Source organism: Cnephaeus nilssonii (assembly GCF_951640355.1).
Source record: "Cnephaeus nilssonii genome assembly, chromosome: 20".
Classification (NCBI taxonomy): Eukaryota; Metazoa; Chordata; class Mammalia; order Chiroptera; family Vespertilionidae; genus Cnephaeus; species Cnephaeus nilssonii.
In genome coordinates this window covers 34,541,982-34,562,611 of record NC_137091.1, presented here as the reverse complement: position 1 = coordinate 34,562,611, position 20,630 = coordinate 34,541,982, and the positions used below count along the sequence as shown (strand labels likewise).

Here is a 20,630-nt window from a genome sequence, read left to right as displayed (position 1 = left end):
TTTAGAGAGAGAAGAAAAAAGAGGGAGAGAGAGATAGAAACATCAATTGTCTGCCTCCTGAACCACCACTACTGGGGACTGAGCATGTGCCCTGACCGGAAATTGAACCGGTAACCTCTTGATGCTGAGCTATACCAGCCAGGCTCTAGTTAAAGCAGTGGTGTTGTAGGCTAGTTCCAGAGAGAAGCCACCCCCCCAAGATACAGGTATAACCCACTATCTTTGATTGCCATCCTAATAACCTTTAACCTTTTGCACTCGGATGTCGGTTAGCATCGGTAGCAGCTCGTATGTCCAATGTTTCAAAAAATATCACACCATGAAAAATTATAGAGATTAAAATTACTCTTTGAATGTATCAATAATTTGAAATATAAAAAAATCCAAATAAATAAGTTTGTATGAAAAGAAACTCCCGTTTTTTATTCTACTGCCGCACTTTGTAAAATCTGGGGTATTTAAAAAATTAAATCCCGAGTAGAATAAAGGAATTGAGAAAAAAGCAAGCGAGTGCAAAGGGTTAAAAATAATGATAGAACTTAAACCTTCAATATACTACTAGTCAAATTCATCAAGTACAACCAACAACATACTTTGGAAAAAGATTAATAAAATCTCTAAGTCTTTGATGTCTTTACTAAGTAATAACATATCCAGACAGTAAAATAACTTTTCTCTCCAAAGGGTCATTCCCTCAGGAGAAAGCAAATGATTTAGAAATTCATTTTAAAAGATAACTTTTAAATTTGAAATAAAGTTTCTGAAAATCTGAGAGTTGACTGGGGAGTTTAAAAAAGTAACTAGGGAAAAAGCAGTAAAAATCTCAAGGGTCCTCTAACTTTCCAGTGAGACTAATCTTTTTTTTTTTAAAAGATATTTTATTGATTTCTTACAGAGAAGAAGGGAGAAGGATAGAGAGTTAGAAACATCGATGAGAGAGGAACATCAATCAGCTGCCTCCTGCACACCTCACACTGGGGATGTGTCCGCAACCAAGGTACATGCCCTTGATCGGAATCGAACCTGGGACCCTTCAGTCTGCAGGGCGACGCTCTATGTACTGGGCCAAACCAGTTAGGGCTCCAGTGAGACTAATCTTAAACTAAAGTCTTGTATACACACAGTATCAGAGCCAAGGGCTTCCATTTTCCTCAGAACTAGTTGCTACTATGTATCTGGCTTATACTGCTGATTCTCATCCTGTTAGAAATACACATTTTCCTATGTTAAAGACTAACTTTATCTGTGCATACAACACCAAAGCATTTGTACAATGTTGTTAAAGTAGAATACAAATGGCATGGTATAAGTTGGTGCGGTAAGAATTAGTAGGAAGATGATCCTTCCACCCCCACCATAGCCAACCTTCACATGTTCGATGTTTAAAAAATCTTTCAGAAAGCTATCTGATTAATCCAGACCTATAAGGGCCCAAAAGCTGTGGTTTTCTGAAAGGAAAAATAAGCAAGAAAGAGGAGAGATGGAAAGAGGTAGAGGGACAGAGAGGAGAAAAGTATGAAAGGGCGAGAACCATACTGAGTCATTTGGGACACCCCATTGTCTCTGGATGCTCCCTGAAGAAACACATACTCAAATGGGAGGCAATCTGTCTCATCCATCCTGGTGGCTTAACATCTTAGCAGCAGCATATAAACCAGGAGCTGGCTGTCCTCTTATTATCCCCCCACCCCCCCGCAAAAAAAAAAAAAAAAAAGGGAAGAAAAGAAAGCGCCACAGGACCAAACTCAACACAAGTTTATGTTTCTAACATTATCCTTAAGGAAAATTGGGCTAGAAGTCAAAGAGAGGGAGTTTTGGCTTTATATAGTAGTTTGTACCTAGATCTAGAGAGTTAACCTCTTTGGGTCCTTGGTTTTCTAACCCTATGTATTGGGGTGGGTTTGGAGAAAGGTTCTAGTCTCTCATATGAGGGTATTTTTTCATTGATTTTTCAGAGAATGGGAGGGAGGGAGGGAAAAGGAAGGGAGTGAAGGAGAATGGGGGGGGGGGAGAGGGAGGGAGAGAAAGAGACAGATACTGTACATCAACTGGTTGCCTCCCACACACACCACGACCAGGGCTGGGGATCGAGCCTGCAATCCAGGTACATGCTCTTGACTGAAATTTGAACCTGTGACCCCCCAGTAACCACTGGGCCCCACTGGCCAGGGCAGTATATGGCTCTTTTTAAAGAGTCCTAAAAATTGATAATCCTATCAAACACGTTTTCATTAGGCAATCAGATTTGTTTATGCTCAGTCTAAAAATGTAATGATTCATGCCAACGGAGCACAATGACCAAAACCAACCATTACATGAAAGCTACTACAAATACTATTGACATCCACTTTGAAAAATGAGTTTAATCCCTGCAGGTAAATCTCTTGTATGTAATAGTGATCACTCACTATTTCTACCTTTAAAGGAGCCAAATGATATGATCTAGAAGGCATAGTCTGCTGAAAAGGCCTCTGATGGCAGGCAGAAGGGTCACTGAACTTTGTAATGAACAATCAAGGGCTAGCCACACTGATGGGCCTTTGTTGCCACTGAAGGCTAAAGTACTCCTAATGAACATATGCTAAGCACTTACTTCAAGCCCATTATGGCTCCATACTGAGCAAGTGTTTTGGTGGAATACATATTCACTAATACAAAGAGGCTCCCACATAGCTGGTGATACAAAACAAAATGCGTGAAATAGGGAACATGAATGTATTTAACATGTACACGGGTGAAATCAGATAGTATGGAGGTGAGAAAAGGAAGAAATCAGTGGAGGAAGGAAGATAAGTTTATAAGGATAGAGGAAACCTTGGGTAAGACTGTAAAGTGTAAGTGAAAGGGAGGCCTTGACTTTTAGCTGTGTCTGACTTCCCAATGGACTATAAACACCAAGGAGGCAGGACTGAGTCTATTTTGTTTACCACCAATGTCCAGCACAGTGCTTGGCATATACAAAGAATTCAATATATTTGGTCAACGAATGAATGAGGTCAGAGTCTGAATAAAAAAACGTGACTATGAGTCAACTTGCTTAAATCAGATAAGTTAAAGGGTAATAAGAAATGGGGCTGGGTATGTCAACTGGGACCCTCACAATAAGAAGAGGAGGCAATGCAATGTCACATTAGAACTTTTTAACCACCAAGGCAATACCTCAGGGTCCAGTGAGTCTGTCACTTCTTGAAACACTCAAGCAGATTGTGTCAGAAATACACTAGTGTAAAGATTCATGTAGACAACCTCTACAATGCATTCTAATACTGCAATATACAGGGTGGGGCAAAAGCAGGTTTACAGTTGTTCATATGGAAAATAATACAATTAATAATAATAAAGAATAAAGGCTATGTTTTGCGTACGTACTTACAACTGTAAACCTACTTCTGCTCCACCTTGTTTGTGAAAGGGTTTTAACTAAAGGATCAAAATGACTGAATAGTGAGACACAGTTTCAAGAAAATATTTGCATTATTAAGTGCATATATCATGCACACAGTGATTATTCAGTTTAAAGTGAAATAACAGTCCAGTCTTACACAGACAACATGACAGCTATTTTATCAAATATCTAAAAAATTATGTAGAGTATTTATATTCTGTGTATTTACAAAGGACAGAGTTAAACTAATCGTTTGAAGATATAGGAAAAAGATGTTCACTCAAATTGTATGTATATCTGTGAAATCCAAGTAATTAGATATCCTTGGAGTGGGATAATGGTCTCAGGAAAAGTAAGGTCCCAGCTACAGATGAGGTTTGGCTTCTCAGACGCTTTCCAACTGAGACTTTAATGATCTGTAAAAGGTGTATCTGAGATAAGACTGTGCAACTCTCTTTTCACAAATGTCAAAATTGAGTGACTGAAAGGTTTAATGACTTAATTGAGATCATACTAGCAATAAAATTCTCACTGGGACCACAGTCTAATTTAAATGCACTTTTCCTCAAACTAAGCTGACTCAATATAGTCTTCAGCAAGGAGTTGTCCTAAGTTCTTCAACAGGTAGCTGATATGCTTAAAGCGAGGTAAAGAAAGACTGAAGGTCTGAAGACCAATCAGTAGGTTATTATGTTAGCTGGCAGGGACATGTCAAAGGATTGAATGTGGTGATGTGAAAATGGGCCCTGATCATGAATACCTCCACACTCCTGGGGACAAAAGAATGGCAGCCTTGGCCAGTTAATGCTCAGTGGTTAGAGCGTTGGCCTGAGGACTGAAGGGTCATGGGTTCGATTCTGGTCAAGGGCACATACCTTGGTAGCAGGCTCAAACCACGACCCCGGCACCTGTGGGAGGCCAATGTATATCTGTGAAATCTAAATAATTAGATATGTGGGAACCACGACCCCGGCACCATGTGAGAGAGACCAATTGTGGTGTCTCTCGAACATCGGTGTTTCTCTCTGTCTCTCCCTATCCCATCCACTCTAAAGATCAATGGAAAAAAATCCTCAGGTGAGGATTAATGAAAAACAAAAAAAAGAAAGGAGGAAAAAGAATGGTATATTATTAGCCAATCAAACACTAGGAAGAGGCAAAGCTGAGATAATGGGAAGGCAAGAAGATGATGAGGTCATTCTGAGGAAGGTTAAGTTTAAGTTGATCACAGGCACAAAGCAGGTGAAGATAGAGCAATGCAGATGGAAGCATATGAGGTCCAAACTGAAAAACTGATTAGAAGCTTTGCACTGACAAGCTGGAAAAGGAAAGGGGGAAAGGGAAAGTCAGAGAAGGAAGAGGGAAGAGGGGCAGAGTGGGAGAAAGAGAGAGAGAGAGAGAATGTGCGCACTTGGGCATGCTTTAGCATATGCAAGATGCAAACAGGAGCATGAATGCTTTCAAGCAGCAGCAAACTGAATGTTCCAGGCAGAAGGAATGGATAAAAAAAGTCCTGAGATAGGATTAAGCTTGTCCCTAAACAAGAATAAGAAGGCCCACGTATCTGTGGCAGGGTGAATAAGAGAAAGGAAGTCCCACTGGTAAAAAGAACTAGGGATAGTTCTAGACTTCTAACCTGGAGAAGATCCTGAAGCATCTTATAGGCTGTGTTGAGAAACATGTGTTGTTTTATTAAAAAAAACTTGTGTATAACAAACAAACAAACAAACAAGAAAAAAAGACACTGTCCAGCCAGTGTGGCTCAGAGGTTGATAATCGGCGTATGAATCACGAGGTCAGTTTGATTCCCTGTCAGGGCACATGCCTAGGTTTCAGGCTTAATCCCTCCGAGGGGGGACGGGACGTGCAGGAAGAAGCTGATCAATGATTCTCTCTCATCACTGATGTTTCTATCTCTCTCTCCTTCTCCCTTCCTCTCTGAAATCAATAAAAATGTATTAAAAAAAAAAGAAAAAAAACACTTCCAGTTGGGTGTCAAATATTGCAGAGGAATAAGAGCAAATATTTGTGAAAAGGCTACTGAATTCTGTAAGCAAAATGTCACAGGCAAGATCAGTAGGTTCCTAAGATATAGTTTTCTAGCTGGAATGGCAGTTTTGCATCAGAAGTGCTGCAGCTCCATTAGGCCACCATGGCTGAATAGACAGAGCTAATGATGAGGCTAATTTTCAGCAGTCTTGGCTGTGATGAGACAATATCAAAGGCATCAAAATCAATAGACCAGCCCTGGCTGGCCAGCTCAGTTGGTTAGAGCGTTGTCCCCATATGCCAGGTTGCGGGCTTGATCTACGGTCAGGGTTCACACAAGAATCAACCAATGCATGCATAAATAAGAGGAACAACAAATTGATGTTTCTTTCTCTCTCTCTCTCCTCTCTCTCAAATCAATCAATACAAAATAAATAAAAAATTAACAGATCAGACCCCAAAGCCACTAACACAGACCTTCAGAAGGATCTGAACAACGGTCAGTTTTAAATATTGGACAATGAAACTCCTGCCACCAGGTCTTTTTGATTCCAGCTGTCCTTTACAATGGGATTTTGATCCTTTCTGTTTATATACCTTCCTCTTCACTATCCCTAAAAATCAATAAACTAGGATAGTGACAGACTCCTTTAAATAAATAATACATATAAACATACTATAAGAACTATACAATTTTCTAGCAGCAGTTCCCAAAGGTCAATATCATGAGATTTTCAAGACCATGGCAAAATAAGAAAACCAAGGAAAATATGGTTGCATTTTTCACAAAACTAAATTAAGAGCACTGACTCAGGAAAAAATTTACTAGGTTCAAGACATCATCACTTACTAGCTGACTTCGGACAAGTTTTTTAATATCTTTATCCCTATTGCCGCATTTGTAAAATGGGGATTAAAAAGAGAACCTACACCAGAGTTGCTGTGAGGTTTAAGTGAGTTGATATATACATGCAAAATACTATATAAATGTTAGCTGCTATTAAAAATATAGGTTTGTCTTCCATTGTGAAGTATTTCCTTCCTAAACTCTTTTAGTGTTAAAGCATACTTTGTTATCTCAAAAAAAAAAAAAGATGGTATGCTATAATACTTTTGTGGCTAATGCCTTAAGTGATCTTCTGTGCCTCCAACAAAATATAATCTTAAAATAAAAAATAAATAAATAAAAAAAAGAGCCCTAACTGGTTTGGCTCAGTGGATAGAGCATCGGCCTGCGGACTCAAGGGTCCCGGGTTCGATTTCGGTCAAGGGCATGTACCTTGGTTTCGGGCACATACCCAGTAGGGGGTGTGCAAGAGGCAGCTGATCGATGTTTCTCTCTCATCGATGTTTCTAACTCTCCATCCCTCTCCCTTGCTCTCTGTAAAAAAATCAATAAAATATATTAAAAAAAGAAAAGAAAAAGAAAAAGAAACAATCCTAAGTAAGTCTCTAATAGTTTTTTGGGGGGAAATTTTACCAATCCATAAAGTCTAAAACCATAGTTCTATAATAAAAAGACAAAAAAGATTCATTAGCCAAGTTACTACTCCTTAAAATTATATAAATATCCTAATCAGGTAAAAATGAAAGTTATACAAATGCCCTAAAAATATTTATCCAAAATAGATTTAAAAAATTCTGAGTTTCATTAAAATGCATGTTGTTTGGCATGTAGTTTTATGAAAAACATATAATACTTACCCTATATTCAAAATCTGCAAATTCCCTGCCCCCACGACCTCCTCTGAATCCACCACGAAATCCTCGAGGGGTGGTGAAGGTACCACCTCTACCACCACCACGCCCTCGGCCACCACGGAAACCAAGACCTCCTCTGCCTCTGTACCCGCCACGGCCACGGTTTGGACGAAGTGGGATTCCAAATGTTTCAGCATTTAATCTTCTTTCTTCAGCCCAGGTTGGTCTCCGTTCTCTATTTTAAGCACAAATAATCTTTACTGTATATCAGGCTTTAAAGAACATTTTTCAAGCCAAACTATGTAACACTAATTCCAAATTAAGGTGAAGCAATTCCTAAAGTAAAAATAAGCATTGCCCTAACCGCTTTAGCTCAGTGGATAGAGCATCGGCCTGCGGACTAAAGGGTCCCAGGTTCGATTCTGGTCAAGGGCATGTACTTTGGTTGTGGGCACAACCCCAGTAGGGGGTGTGCAGGAGGCAGCTGATTGATGTTTCTCCCTCATCCATGTTTCTAACTCTCTCTCCCTCTCTGTAAAAAATCAATAAAATATATATTTTTAAGAAGCATCTTATTATCTAAGCCATCACAAACTGTTCATGTTCCTTTAATATTCTGTTAAATTCCATGTAAAAATATAACTGGTATTAGATTCTTGCAAATACAGTCGATAAAACAAACATGATAAGAGCAGCAATATAATGGGAATCCTTCATAATAAAAAGGCAATATGCAAATAACCATCACTCCGCTACGCCCACGATTGGGCGGTGGGAGGCTGGGGGGCGGGACTCGGGGTGGCATATCTGGCCATTGAGAGGCGCGGGACTCCCCCCCCCCCCCTTGCCTCTCAACGGCTGGATTGGCGGCCACTGAGGGGGGCTGCCTTGGACACCCTGGACACCCAGCTCCGCTGCATCGGAGGCGGGGAGCCGGTTGTCCGCACCTGGATCCCCTGCCATGCTCCCCTTCGTCAGCGCCTCAAGCCCCAGCAGCAGCGGCAGCGGCTGGGGATGAGCTGGTGATCCCAACAGCCTGGCAGCTCAGTGGCGGCGGCGGAGGCAGCATTGGGCCTGGGGACTGGCGAACAGGCAGAAGATGGCCCTGATCGCAGGAGGCTAGGCCTAGGGACCCTACCCGCACGATTGAATCGTGTGCTGGGCCTCTAGTTTAGATATAATGGGATTGGCAATTAACTCCACCCTCCGCTCAGCCCCAGTGGAAGAGAAAGTAAAGCCAGAAAAGGAAACCCTGTCTAGGAAGCTGGGAGCAGAAGGGTAGGTCCCTGAGTTCCCAGTACGATCCCGGCCTAATCCCTGGACCTGATGCCTGAGGCAAGGGTCTGAATTGCTGCTGTTGGGGATTCTATTCTAGAGCCCAATCCCAATCACAGGGTTCAGAATCATCTCCAGTCATGTTTAAACAATGGCCACCAGGTGGCACTAAACCACAGCGTGGGGGACAATTTGGATTGATCAGCAGAATCCCTGGAACTCTTAAGAGTTTGTTATGCTAGGTCCTGACAATTAACCTGACAATTTTCTGGATCTCCATTTACTTAAATGTGGCAGAGTTTTAATATATCAGCAAACCACAAAGTAACATTAGTACTTTTGGTCCTGGTTTATTTGAACTACACTGTAAAGGGTAAAGTACTGTAAAAGGTCTTAACTTAGATGAAAGCTTTTGTTTAATTACTAATTTTAATTTTCATTCAATTCTTTTCTTTTAGCAAAATAAAACATCAAAAAATTGCTGTCATTAGATATTTTTGTTTTATTTTTTTATACTCCTCACCTGAAGAATTTTTTTTCCACAGCTTTTCAGAGTGGAAAGGAGAGGGGGAGGGAGGAAAGGAGAAGAGAGGGACACACACACACACACACACACACACACACACACACACACACACACACACTGAATGGCTGCCTCCTACACAGCAAACCTCAACCCAGGAAGGAGCCCTTGATCTTGACAGGGAATCTAACCCTCGACCCTTCAGTGTGCGGGCCAATGCTCTAACTATGGAACACACCAGCCAAGGCAGATATTTTTAAAGTATTGATTACTAGTAAACTTTGTGAAATTATTAAAAAATCATTAAAAAAAAGGAAAAGATTTCACAATCAACTTCCTAAAAGCTTAAGAACAGCTTAAAAGACAGTACCTATTATCATCACAAGAAATGTTATCAAAGAAGGATTTAGTTTTGTCATAATAGCAATTAGGTCCAAGTGGATCTTCTTCATCTGCATTTCCTTCACTGTTTTGAGTATCAACTCCTGAGTCTCCTTTATCTTCACCATTTACAGGCTTCTCCTGTTTCTCAAGTTTATCTTCCACTGAAAAACAAGCACATACCATAAAAGTCAAGACTTGTACTAAACATCAATGATTCACAAGTCAAATAAGAGTATTTTCTGAGTAGAAAAATAAAAATTCACCTTTCAATTTAAGTTTATTGTGAAACTCTCTGTCAATTTCCTCCTTGTTAAATTGTGCATTTGCACTTTCAAAGTCAAAGTCTTTCTCAAATTTCATAGGACCATCTCGCCGAATACCAAATCTTCCCCTGCCACCTCGATGACACCCACGCCCTCTCCTTGGAGCTGAAGGAGCACCTGGAACTATAGAAATAAGGAAAGAAGTAAGCTGGTTTAAGACAGAAGTCATCATTATGGTTTTTATATTGAATGGTCAACAATGGAAATGCTGCCCTAACCGGTTTGGCTCAGTGGATAGAGCATTGGCCTGGGGACTGAAAGGTCCCAGGTTCGATTCTGGTCAACCATGTACCTTGGTTGCGGGCACATCCCCAGTTGGGGGTGTGCAGGAGGCAGCTGTTCGATGTTTCTCTCTCATTGATGTTTCTAACTCTCTATCCCTCTCCCTTCCTCTCTGTAAAAATTAACAAAATGTGTGTGTGTGTGTGTGTGTGTGTGTGTATATATATATATATATATATATATATATATATATATATATATATATATATATCTCAACAACAAAACAACAGAAATGCTTACAAGTCTCTATACATTATATTTATATTTTTATATAAAAAAGAAATGAAGTTTCACTAACATTTAATATATAGCACACATGAAATTTATAAATAGCTCACATGAATTTATATTTGTGAGGCTCACACTCATATATACACCTGAGAGAGTGCACAACCAAACAATTTGGGAGATGTTGGTACTAAATTACTGTATACTCCTTGAGGGCAGGGACTATGTTTTGCTTACTTATATTCCTTACTAGAGGCGCGGTGCACGAAATTCATGCACTTGGTGGTGGGTGGGGGGGTGGGTGGAGGGTCCGTCCCTCAGCCTGGCCTGCGTCCTCTCGCACTCCGGGAGCCCTTGGGGGATGTCCAACTGATGACCTAAGCCATCAGCTGACATCCTTAGCATTGCCACGGAGGTGGGAGAGGCTTCTGCCACTGCTGCTGTGCTCACCAGCTGTGAGCCCAGCTTCTGGCTGAGCAGTGCTCCCCCTGTGGGAGTGCTCTGACCACCAGAGGGTAGCTCCTGCATTGAGCATCTGCTCCCTGGTGGTCAGTGTGCATCATAGCAACTGGTCGCAGGATATTTAAAACATCAAATGTTACTATTAAAATATTTCAAATTATTGATACATTCAAAGAGTATAAAAAGAGCTGCTACCGATGCTAACCGTGTCGAGTCACACTCGACATCCAAGTGCAAAAGGTTAAAGAAAAAAATCTAAAGGATATCCACTGCTCTGTTAATTAGTCTCGGGTGATGAATTTTGAAGAGTGAAAGATACTTTTTAAAATATATATATTTTATTGATTTTTTACAGAGAGGAAGGGAGAGGGACAGAGAGACAGAAACACCAAGGAGAGAAACATTGATCAGCTGCCTCTTGCACACCTTCTACTGGGGATGTGCCCGCAACCAAGGTACATGCCCCTGACCAGAATCGAACCTGGGACACTTGAGTCCGCAGGCCGATGCTCTATCCACTCAGCCAAACCAGTTAGGGCGAAAGATACTTTTAAAAAACCAAGATGGTGGCATAGGTAAACACCTGAACTTGCTGCCTCGCACAACCACTTCAAAACTACAACTAAAAGACAAAACGGACATCATCCAGAACCACAGGAAGGCTGGCTGAGTGGAAATTCTACAACTAGAAGGAAAGAGAAAAGCACACTGAGACTCGGAGGAGCTGCGGAAGTAAAGTGCAGAGGTACGGATGAGCATGCGTGGAGAGGGCTGGCAACTGAGTACACGGCTAGGTTTTTTAATCCGGAGGGAGACACAAGCTCGCTACTGCTCTGAACTCCAGTTTCGGGTGAGACTCTGGGACCCAGACTCATATGGGGAGAAACTGGACTGTCTGGCAGCGGACGGAACTTGAGGGCGGCTTTCTCTCAGAGGTGCTTGCAGGGATTATCAAGGGACACTGAGACCCGGGGGCCTCTTAGGGCAGGGCTGACGGGAAGCCATTGCTGTTTGCTCCGCACTGAGACTCCACCCCATCCAAGCTGTGCGCAGAGGTTTTAGCATATGAATGGCCTGGTCCTTGGAATTCTAAACTTACCTGACAAACTGCAGCTGAGTCAGAGAGACCCAGAACATCCAAAAGAAGGCCCAAGGCCCCACAGCAGCTTGCATTGCTTCACAGCTGGGCCTCATCTGGGCACCTCCAAAACCCAAACAAAGAAGAGGAATCTGCAGATCTCTCTGTAGCTTCTGCTGGGTGGCCTCAAGCAGCTAAACTAGCACCTCCTTGGAGATCCAAGAGCCAGTGTATCCAGGGGTCAGAGAGGGACCATCCAGATTACAACTCCTCAAATCCATAAGGGACACACTAAGGGGGCAGACTCAGTGAGCACCAAAGCCCCACTGAAGCAAGTCTTGCCTCATAAAGGTGTCTCCAGCACAGAAGTTCTCCCATCGTAGACACACCTGATTCTCACAGCCAAATGGCCTGAAGGCCAATTCCTCCCAGTGATACCAACAACAATCAAGACTTAAATACAATAAGACTGCGCACACAGCCCACAAAGGGGTGCACCAAGAGTGTCCACCTCAGGTAACTGGGGAGGCTGAGCCACTGGGCCCTATAGGATACCTAGCACACAAAGCCACTCTATCAACTCAGGGAAGCAGCCAAAATGCGGAGACAAAGAAACAGGTCACAAATGAAAGAAATGGAGGAAAGCAAACTACTGGATATAGAGTTCAAAACCACGGTTATAAGGCTTTTCAAGAATTTTCTAGAAAAAACCGTTAAATTTAGTGAGACCCTCGAGGATATGAAAAAGGACCAACTAGAAATTAAGCATACACTTACTGAAATAAAAAATAATATACAGAGATCCAACAGCAGACTAGAAGATCGCAAGAATCAAATCAAAGATTTGAAATACAAAGAAGCAAAAAACACCCAACCGGAAAAGCAAAAAGAAAAAAGAATCCAAAAATATGAAGATAGTGTAAGGAGCCTCTGGGACAACTTCAAGCGTACCAACACAGAATTGTGGGGGTGCCAGAAGAAGAGAGAGAGCAAGATACTGAATACCTATTTGAAGAAATAATGACAGAAAACTTCCCCCACCTGGTGAAAGAAATAGACTTACAAGTCCAGAAAGTACACAAAACCCCAAACAAAACCACACCAAGACACATCATAATTAAAATGCCAAGAGCAAAAGACAAAGAATTCTAAAAGCAGCAAGAGAAAAACAGTTACCTACAAGGGAGCACCCATATGATTGTCAGCTGATTTCTCAACAGAAACTATGCAGGCCAGAAGGGAGTGGCAAGAAATATTCAAAGTGATGAATAGCAAGAACCTACAACCAAGATTACTCTACCCAGCAAAGCTATCATTCAGAATTGAAGGTCAGATAAAGAGCTTCACAGATAAGAAACAGCTAAAGGAGTTCATCACCGCCAAACCAGAATTATATGAAATGCTGAAAGGTATTCTTTAAGAAGAGGAAGAAGAAGAAAATGGTAAAGAAAAAAATTATGAACAACAAATACATATCTATCAACAAGTGAATCTAAAAATCAAGTGAATTAAAAATCTGATGAACAGAATAAACTGGTGAATATAATAGAATCAGGGGCATAGAAAGGGAGTGGACTGACAATCCTTAGGGGGAAAGGGGTGTGAGGGGTGCGGTAAGAGAGTAGACAAAAATCATACACCTATGGATGAGGACAGTCGGGGCGGGGGTAAGGGCATGGGGTGGGGTGGGAACCGGGTGGAGGGGAGTTATGGGGGGAAAAAAGAGGAACAACTGTAATAATCTGAACAATAAAGATTAAAAAAACAAAAGAAACTTTTATTTATTATTTTATATAATTTTTAAATGATGCAGTATAGCAATTATTTTGAGAAAGGGGTTCTCTCTTTTTCCAAATTAAAAAAGTAGAATATAGCCGTGGCCAGCAAGTTCAATGGTTAGAGCATCAGCTGTGCACTAAAAGGTCTCAGGTTTGATTTCTGGTCAAGAGCACATACCTCGGTTTTGGGTTCACTCTCTGCCTCCCCCCACCCATCAGGGTGCATGCAGAAGGCATTGGGTTCATGCATCTCTCACACTGATGTCTCCTCCCCACTACCCTCCCCACTTCCTCTCTCTGAAAAGCAATAGAAAAAAAAAAACCCTCAGGTGAGGATAAAACAAAAACGAAGAAGTAGTAAATCAAAACAGAAACTTTGTACCATGACACATAGCACATAAAAAACCAAAAACGCATAAAAATGTATAGGACAAATGAGGTGCTTATACATGTAAAATATATCTAGCTTTTAAAAACTAAGTTAAAGATCACTTTCCATTCTTATCTGAGCAAGGTAATTACACGTTCCCTTAATTTTTTAATTTGGAAGACTTTTAAATTATAATTTGTTTTCTGCTAATAGAATGGGTGAATTTGTGATTAATAATATAGATTACAAAACACAAAGTATACAATCTTATTAAATCAATAATTATGAAAGGAAGTTAAAGTTCTTTTTTAAAAGAAATATATTTTTTTATTGATTTCAGTGAGGAAGGGAGAGGGAGAGAGATAGAATCATCAATGATGAGAGATAATAATTGATTGGGGAACTGTGACCTCCTGGTTCACAGGTCGAAGTTCAACTACTGATAACATAGGCCAGTTGGAAGTTAAAGTTCTTGAACAATTACTTCAAAAAAAGGTTCAGGGCATAAATAATTTAAATGAGAAAATGTCAAACTTTTTTTTTTTAATTCTCACCCAAGGATATTTTTTCCCACTGATTTCTAGAGAATGGATGGGAGATAGTAGGGGGTGGGGGTGGAAAGGAAGTAAGGGAGGAGGGGAGAGAGGGGGAGACAGAGAGAGAGAGAGAGAGAGATAAGAGAGAGAAAAAGAGAGAGAGAAACATTGAGATAAGAGAGACACATCAATTGGTTGCCTCCTGCACAGGTCCCTGGGCCTGGGGAACCTGCAAGTGAGGTACACGCCCTTGACCAAGGTACATGCCCTTGACCGGGAATTGAACTGGAGACCCTTTGTTCTGAGGCCCAGCACTCTAACCACTAAGCAAACCAGCCAGTGTAAAAATGTCAAACTTTTAAGGTACAGATAATTCTATTCTTAAAAACATAAAATATTTTTTTATAATGCTAATATGAAACTGACACAAAAACATCTATCTACATAATAAAAGCCTAAGCAACCGTTAGGGTGGAATGACTAGTCGCTATGACACGCACTGACCACCAGGGGGCAGATGCTCAATGCAGGAGCTGCCCCCTGGTGGTCAGTGCCCTCTCACAGGGGAAGCGCCGCTCAGCCAGAAGCTGGGCTCATGGCTGGGAAGTGCAGCAGCGGTGGCGGGAACCTCTTCCGCCTCCGCAGCAGTGCTAAGGAGCAGCGAGCTGAGTGGTAAGGAGCAGCAAGCAGGCAGGCGATAAGGAGTGAGGGGTCCCAGACTGTGAGAGGGTGCAGGTGGGTGGAGGGACACCTTCCAGTGCACGAATTTCATGCACCAGGTCTCCCCCCCCCCCCTCTCTTTCTTTCTCTAAAAGCCCAAGGGACTGGCCAACCAGCTGATAGCTCTGATGCATACTGACCAACAGGGGGCAGATGCTCAATGCAGGAATAGAAACCACAGGCATGGAAACGTGGAACAGACTGATGAATCTCAGAGGGAAGGGGGGAGGGAGGGAAGAGATTAACCAAAGATCTTGTATGCATACTAGAGGCCCAGAGCACAGATTTGTGCACTGGTGAGGTCCCTCGGCCTGGCCTATGCCCTCTCGCAATCCAGGGCCCCTCAGGGGATGTCAGAGAGCTGGTTTCAGCCCGATCCCCACAGGCCAGAGAGAGGGACCCCACTGGTGCACGAATCCGTTCACCAGGCCTCTAGTAAAAAATAATACAAAAAATAGTACAAGAGAGAAAGCTACACAATGTCGCCTACCATCAATCAGGGTTTATTTCAGAAATGTGATGATGCTTAAAAAAAACTTTTATTTTAAAATAATTACACAATTCTCCCCCCCAAAACAACAAAAACCCTGAAAAAATGGTCCTACGTGCCCCATCATCAAGCCTTCCCTCCAAAGTTTTAGTTACCTACCGTACATTATCAAAACCAGGAAAACTGACACTGGCACAATATAATTAACTACATTATAGATCTCATTCAGATTTCAACAGTTTTTGCATGTACTCATTTTTTGGTAGATCTGCATTAACTAACACCAAAAGTTAAGAAAAAAAGTGTTCTGCCCAGCAGGCGTGGCACAGTGGTTGAGTATCGACCTATGAACCAGGAGGTCATGATTTGATTCCCAGTCAGGGCACATACCTGGGTTGCGGGCTCGATCCCCACTGTGGTGTGCAGGAAGGCAGCTGATCAATGATTCTCTCTCATATCCCTCTCCCTTCCTCTCTGAAATCAATACAAATATTTAAAGAAAAAGCAACCTGTTCTGCTACCACAATGAAACTCCCATGCTACAGCTAGCTACCAACCCTTGCCATTCTTTTTTTTTAATCTTCACCCAAGGATATTTTTTATTTTTATTGATTTTTAGAGAGGGAGGGAGGGAGAAAGAGAGTGAGAGAGAGAGAAAATGTTGATCAGTTGTGTCCTGTACTCACCCCTACTGGGGATCAAACCCACAACCCAGGTATGGGCCGTAACTGGAAATCAAACCTGCAACCTTTTTGGTGCAAGGGATGATGCTCCAACTAACTGAGAAACCTGGCTGGGGCCACAATTCATTTTTTTTTATAGCAATTATTCACCACACATTTCAAATATTCTCTCCATTGAGAAGCATAGAATATGACTTTTAAATCCAAGTTACTTACCTATTTGTCTCTTGCTATCATTTCTGAGTTGCTCATTTTCTGGTCTTGAAACTTTGTGTATATCAGCTATAAGGCATATAGAATAACAAATTAACTCAGGACACAAAAATCAAAATTTTCTGTTAAGTTAGAAATGAGAAAACAAAACAAAAAACCCTCCAAATCTATACCCCCCCATCACTATTTTGAGCCAAATTTGAAAGAATGAACATTCTAAGTTCAGTTTAAACCTTCTAGGATCCATCATTCATACATATAAAGTTTATCTTTTTAATGAAAATAAGGTGAATGGAAAATGTTGATGAGTCAATTAAGGAATTAGTAAATAGCTAAAGTTCTACCTCGCCTGTGCTCTTGATTCTCTATTGCTTTTTGGCTGGTAGATGGTAAAGGCCTGGTTGATACAGGGCTCCTTCTCCCAACAGGTGCCGGAGCAGGTAAGTGGGCCGAGGCGGTCTGTACTGCTTGTTCCATGGTAGGGCTTTTTCTCAAAGGATCTAACTGAGGGCTTGAACGACCTAAAACGTAACCAAAAGATAAGAAACTACCCTATCCTTTGGGGATTTCAAAATAACCTAGACGCTAAAAAAAGTCTTGTTTTATTTCTACCAATTCAAATCCTTAGCACAAACTTGAATTCTTCTACTGACTAGACCAGAGTTTAAAATTGATTATCTTTAGTGGGCTGGTCACTAGATTAGTTAAAACAACAACAACAACAAAATACTCTGGAATTTTATTTGTATTTCTACCTATTGAAATTGGTTTAAGTAAGTTTTTCAAAAATTTCTGCCTGGTACAAGATTCCCCAGGAATGTTATCAAAGATCATGCTGTTGGTCAGATGCAGGCTTATACCAATAACCATAACCACAAGATTCTATTGATACTTAAGCCATTATTTCCAGAAGCTTTAATATTTTCAGTACTTTCTGAAGATGTCTAAAGTGATACCTTTATATCTATAGATATTATCTCCAATAAATTACTATTATAAATAAAAAACTAGAAAGTTAGGTGAAGTTCTTCAATACCTTAGGGGCTTGGGTAAATTAAACATCAATACTTAAAAGGCCAGCAACAGCCCTAGCCAGTTTGGCTTAATGGATTGAGCATCAGCCTGCGGACCAACGCGTCCTGGGTTCAATTCTGGGTCAAGGGCATGTACCTTGGTTGTAGGCTTCTCCTCGGCCTGGGCCCTGGTCAGGCACATGCAGGAGGCAACCAATCAATGTGTTTCTCTCACATCAATGCTTCTCTGTCTTTCCCTCTCTCTTCCACTCTCTCTAAAAGATCAATGGAAAAATATCCTCGGGTAAGGATTAACAACAACAAAAAGGCCAGCAACAAATAAACCCTTCAGGTAATTCCGCAGCAGTGATAATAATTCCTTGCCATTTAAAGCATCTCTTGTCAAATTTTTACTTAATACAGGTTTTGTACTTAAAAATTCCATTTTCCTTTTTATGAGGTCAGAGCTTCATAGAATGGTTACAATATGAACAGAATAATGCAACATCAGGTGCTCCCATCATATTTTTTGTCCCTATGTTTGCGATAATTCTCTGTTCAAGGTGCTCTCATATCTCATGTTACTGCACCAAAATGTTTTTTTAAAAAAATTATGCTCATTTTATAAAAATAAAAAATTATCATATATGCTGCAAATGTCAACAATTGGTGAACCAGTGAGTGCTGACAAAGCATTGGTTGTTATTTATTGGATGCTTCAGGGACCATTTATTAGTAACTAGAGGCCCAATGCATGAAATTCAAGCATGGGTAGGATCCTTAGGCCTGGCCAGCGATCAGAGCCCATCTGTAGGGTGACTGGAGGGGTGATGGGGGGTTGGAGGGGGGTGGGGTCCCGCTGGCACCTGCCTTGGCTGGCCTGGGGCCTGAGGGAGCTCCTGTGTTGAGCGTCTGCCCCCTGGTGGTCAGTGCACATCACAGCAACCGGTCGTTCCACCGGTCGTTCTGCCATTCAGTCAATTTGCACATTAGGCTTTTATTATATAGGACAGTTCCCAAGATTATGGTTATCTAAAGTATGCAGTTGCTAATGTGTACCATTTCCAGCCATTAATGCCAAAGTTTACTCTGCCATTAATGGAAACACTGTATATACTGGGAAATCATGGAGGTTTATATAAGTTTTGGCCTATCAGAGGACATTTTGTAATCACTTATGATCTTCTAAAGGGATTTAATTTATAAAATAAGTATTAAGTTTTTTGAAAATCCTATTGTTTAGTTAATGTTAACAATACTATATTCTTCTAAGTTTATAAAATTTACTTTATCAAGTTTTTCTTTGTGAAAAGACCCGATGACAAGTATTAAAGAACCACAAGTGATAGGGCAATCACAGCAACATCTCATTTGTTGTATACTTTGTAATTAAAATCTACTAGCCACAATGGCAATTTTGTTATAAATAGGGAAATACAGGTGATACTAGACATATTATTAGGAATATATACAATAATCATTTCAGCATAATAAAAACACACCCCTTGAGCTATCTTCATACTGATATCACAGTTAAAATTCTAGATGTTCTAATTTTGTAAAATTCAGAAATTATCGTTGGCAAAATATGTAGATTCCCAGGCCATATCAGCCTTGTTATTGTTTTGTTAATCCTCACTAGAGGATATTTTTTCCATTGCTTTTCAGAGAGAGTGGAAGGGAGGGAGGGACAGAGAGAGAGAGAGAGAGAGAGAGAGAGAGAGAGAGAGAGCACGAGAGAGCGGGAGGAAGAAAGAGAGAGACTGGTTGCCTCCCGCACTCACCCCAACCAGGGGATCAGGAGTAAACCCAATACCCAGGAGGCATGTGCCCTTGACTGGGAATTGAACCTGTGACTGAGCCACACCAGACAAGACTGCCATTCTTTATATAAATATACCTCTTTCTTATAATAAACTAGAGGACCAGTGCACAGATTCGTGCACCGGTGGGGTCCCTCAGCCTGCCTGTTTCGGACTGATCCCCGCAGGGATGTAGTAGTGTGCGAAGCCGCAGGTGGCTGGGGAGGAGCCCGAGCCCAGGCACCGAGCCCAGGCCAGGTGCCGTGCCGCTCCTGCTCATCCCGGCCCCGCTCTGCCACCACCGCTTGGTAGTGCTGCCGTGGAGACAGAAAAGGTTCTTGCCGCCACAGCTGTGCTCACCAGCTGTGAGCCCGGCATCTGGCGCCCATCAGTCAGCTGAGCGGTGCTCCCGCTATGGGAGCACAATGACCAGTAGGGGGCACCTCCTACATTGAGCATCTGCCCCCTGGTGGTCAGTACGCATCATAGTGACCGGATGACCGGTCGTTCGTTTGCTTAGGCTTTTATATATATAGATATGTACTTTAAAAATTTTATATTTAAAATTTAATTTAGTCCTAAGTAAGAGAGAAGGAATCTATTTTCCCCAAATGATCAGGCAGTTGTCTTTCACAATATCATTTATTGAACAACTGCCCTTTCTCTAACTTAAAAATAATACCTCTATCATATACTAACTAGTGGCCCAGTACATGAAATTTGTGCAAGGGAGAAGGGTTGCCTCAGCCCAGCCTGCACCCTCTCCAATCAGGGATCTCATCCCTCTTGCAATCTGGGACGGCTGGTTCCTAACTGCTAATTTGCCTGCCTGCCTGATTGCCCCTAACTGCTCTCCCCTGCTGGCCTGATCGCCCCTAACTGCCTCTGCCTGCCTGATTGCCCCTAACTGCCAGCCTGATCTTGCCTCCAACTGCCCTCCCTTGCCGGCCTGATCTCGCCCCCAACTGCCCTCCCCTGCAGGCCTGATCTCGCCCCCAATGGCACTCCCCTGACAGCCTGATCTCGCCCCCAACTGCCCTCCCCCACCAGCCTAATCACCCCTAATTGCTTCTGCCTTGGCCCCCACAACCATGGCTTTGTCTGGAAGGAAGTCAGATGACCGGAAGATGGCTGGTCAACCTGGTCTAATTAGCATGTTACCCTTTTATTAGTATAGACAGATTACATAGGATAGGATTGCTTAAATGGGGTAAAGCCTTTTTCAGCAGGAGGAGAAGCTCTTGGCAGACAAAAATATATAATCCCTATATCTGGACTGATAGCCAGCCATATACACTATACTGCCAAACCGGTCATTAAAAAATTGAACTGCTTTCTTACACCTTACACCAAACAGCTATTCCCTTAAAACCCCTCCTCAGCCCCCACCTTAGG

At 41.8% G+C, this 20,630-nt stretch overlaps 1 protein-coding gene across 2 annotated transcripts in view; it reads right to left on the bottom strand.

The window, feature by feature from the left end:
• The window catches only part of LSM14A (LSM14A mRNA processing body assembly factor), an 84,511-nt gene that overhangs the window by 9,226 nt on the left and 54,655 nt on the right, over positions 1–20,630 (bottom strand). Inside the window, exons 5-9 of one of the 2 annotated variants that reach the window (XM_079800421.1) lie at positions 16,765–16,941; positions 16,424–16,489; positions 9,521–9,703; positions 9,244–9,418; positions 7,079–7,310 (exon numbers count right to left, since the gene is read on the bottom strand). In XM_079800421.1, the coding sequence (XP_079656547.1) occupies positions 7,079–7,310; positions 9,244–9,418; positions 9,521–9,703; positions 16,424–16,489; positions 16,765–16,941 (833 nt within the window). The remainder of the gene's footprint in view (positions 1–7,078; positions 7,311–9,243; positions 9,419–9,520; positions 9,704–16,423; positions 16,490–16,764; positions 16,942–20,630) is intronic. The other variant, XM_079800422.1, reaches the window with a different exon arrangement.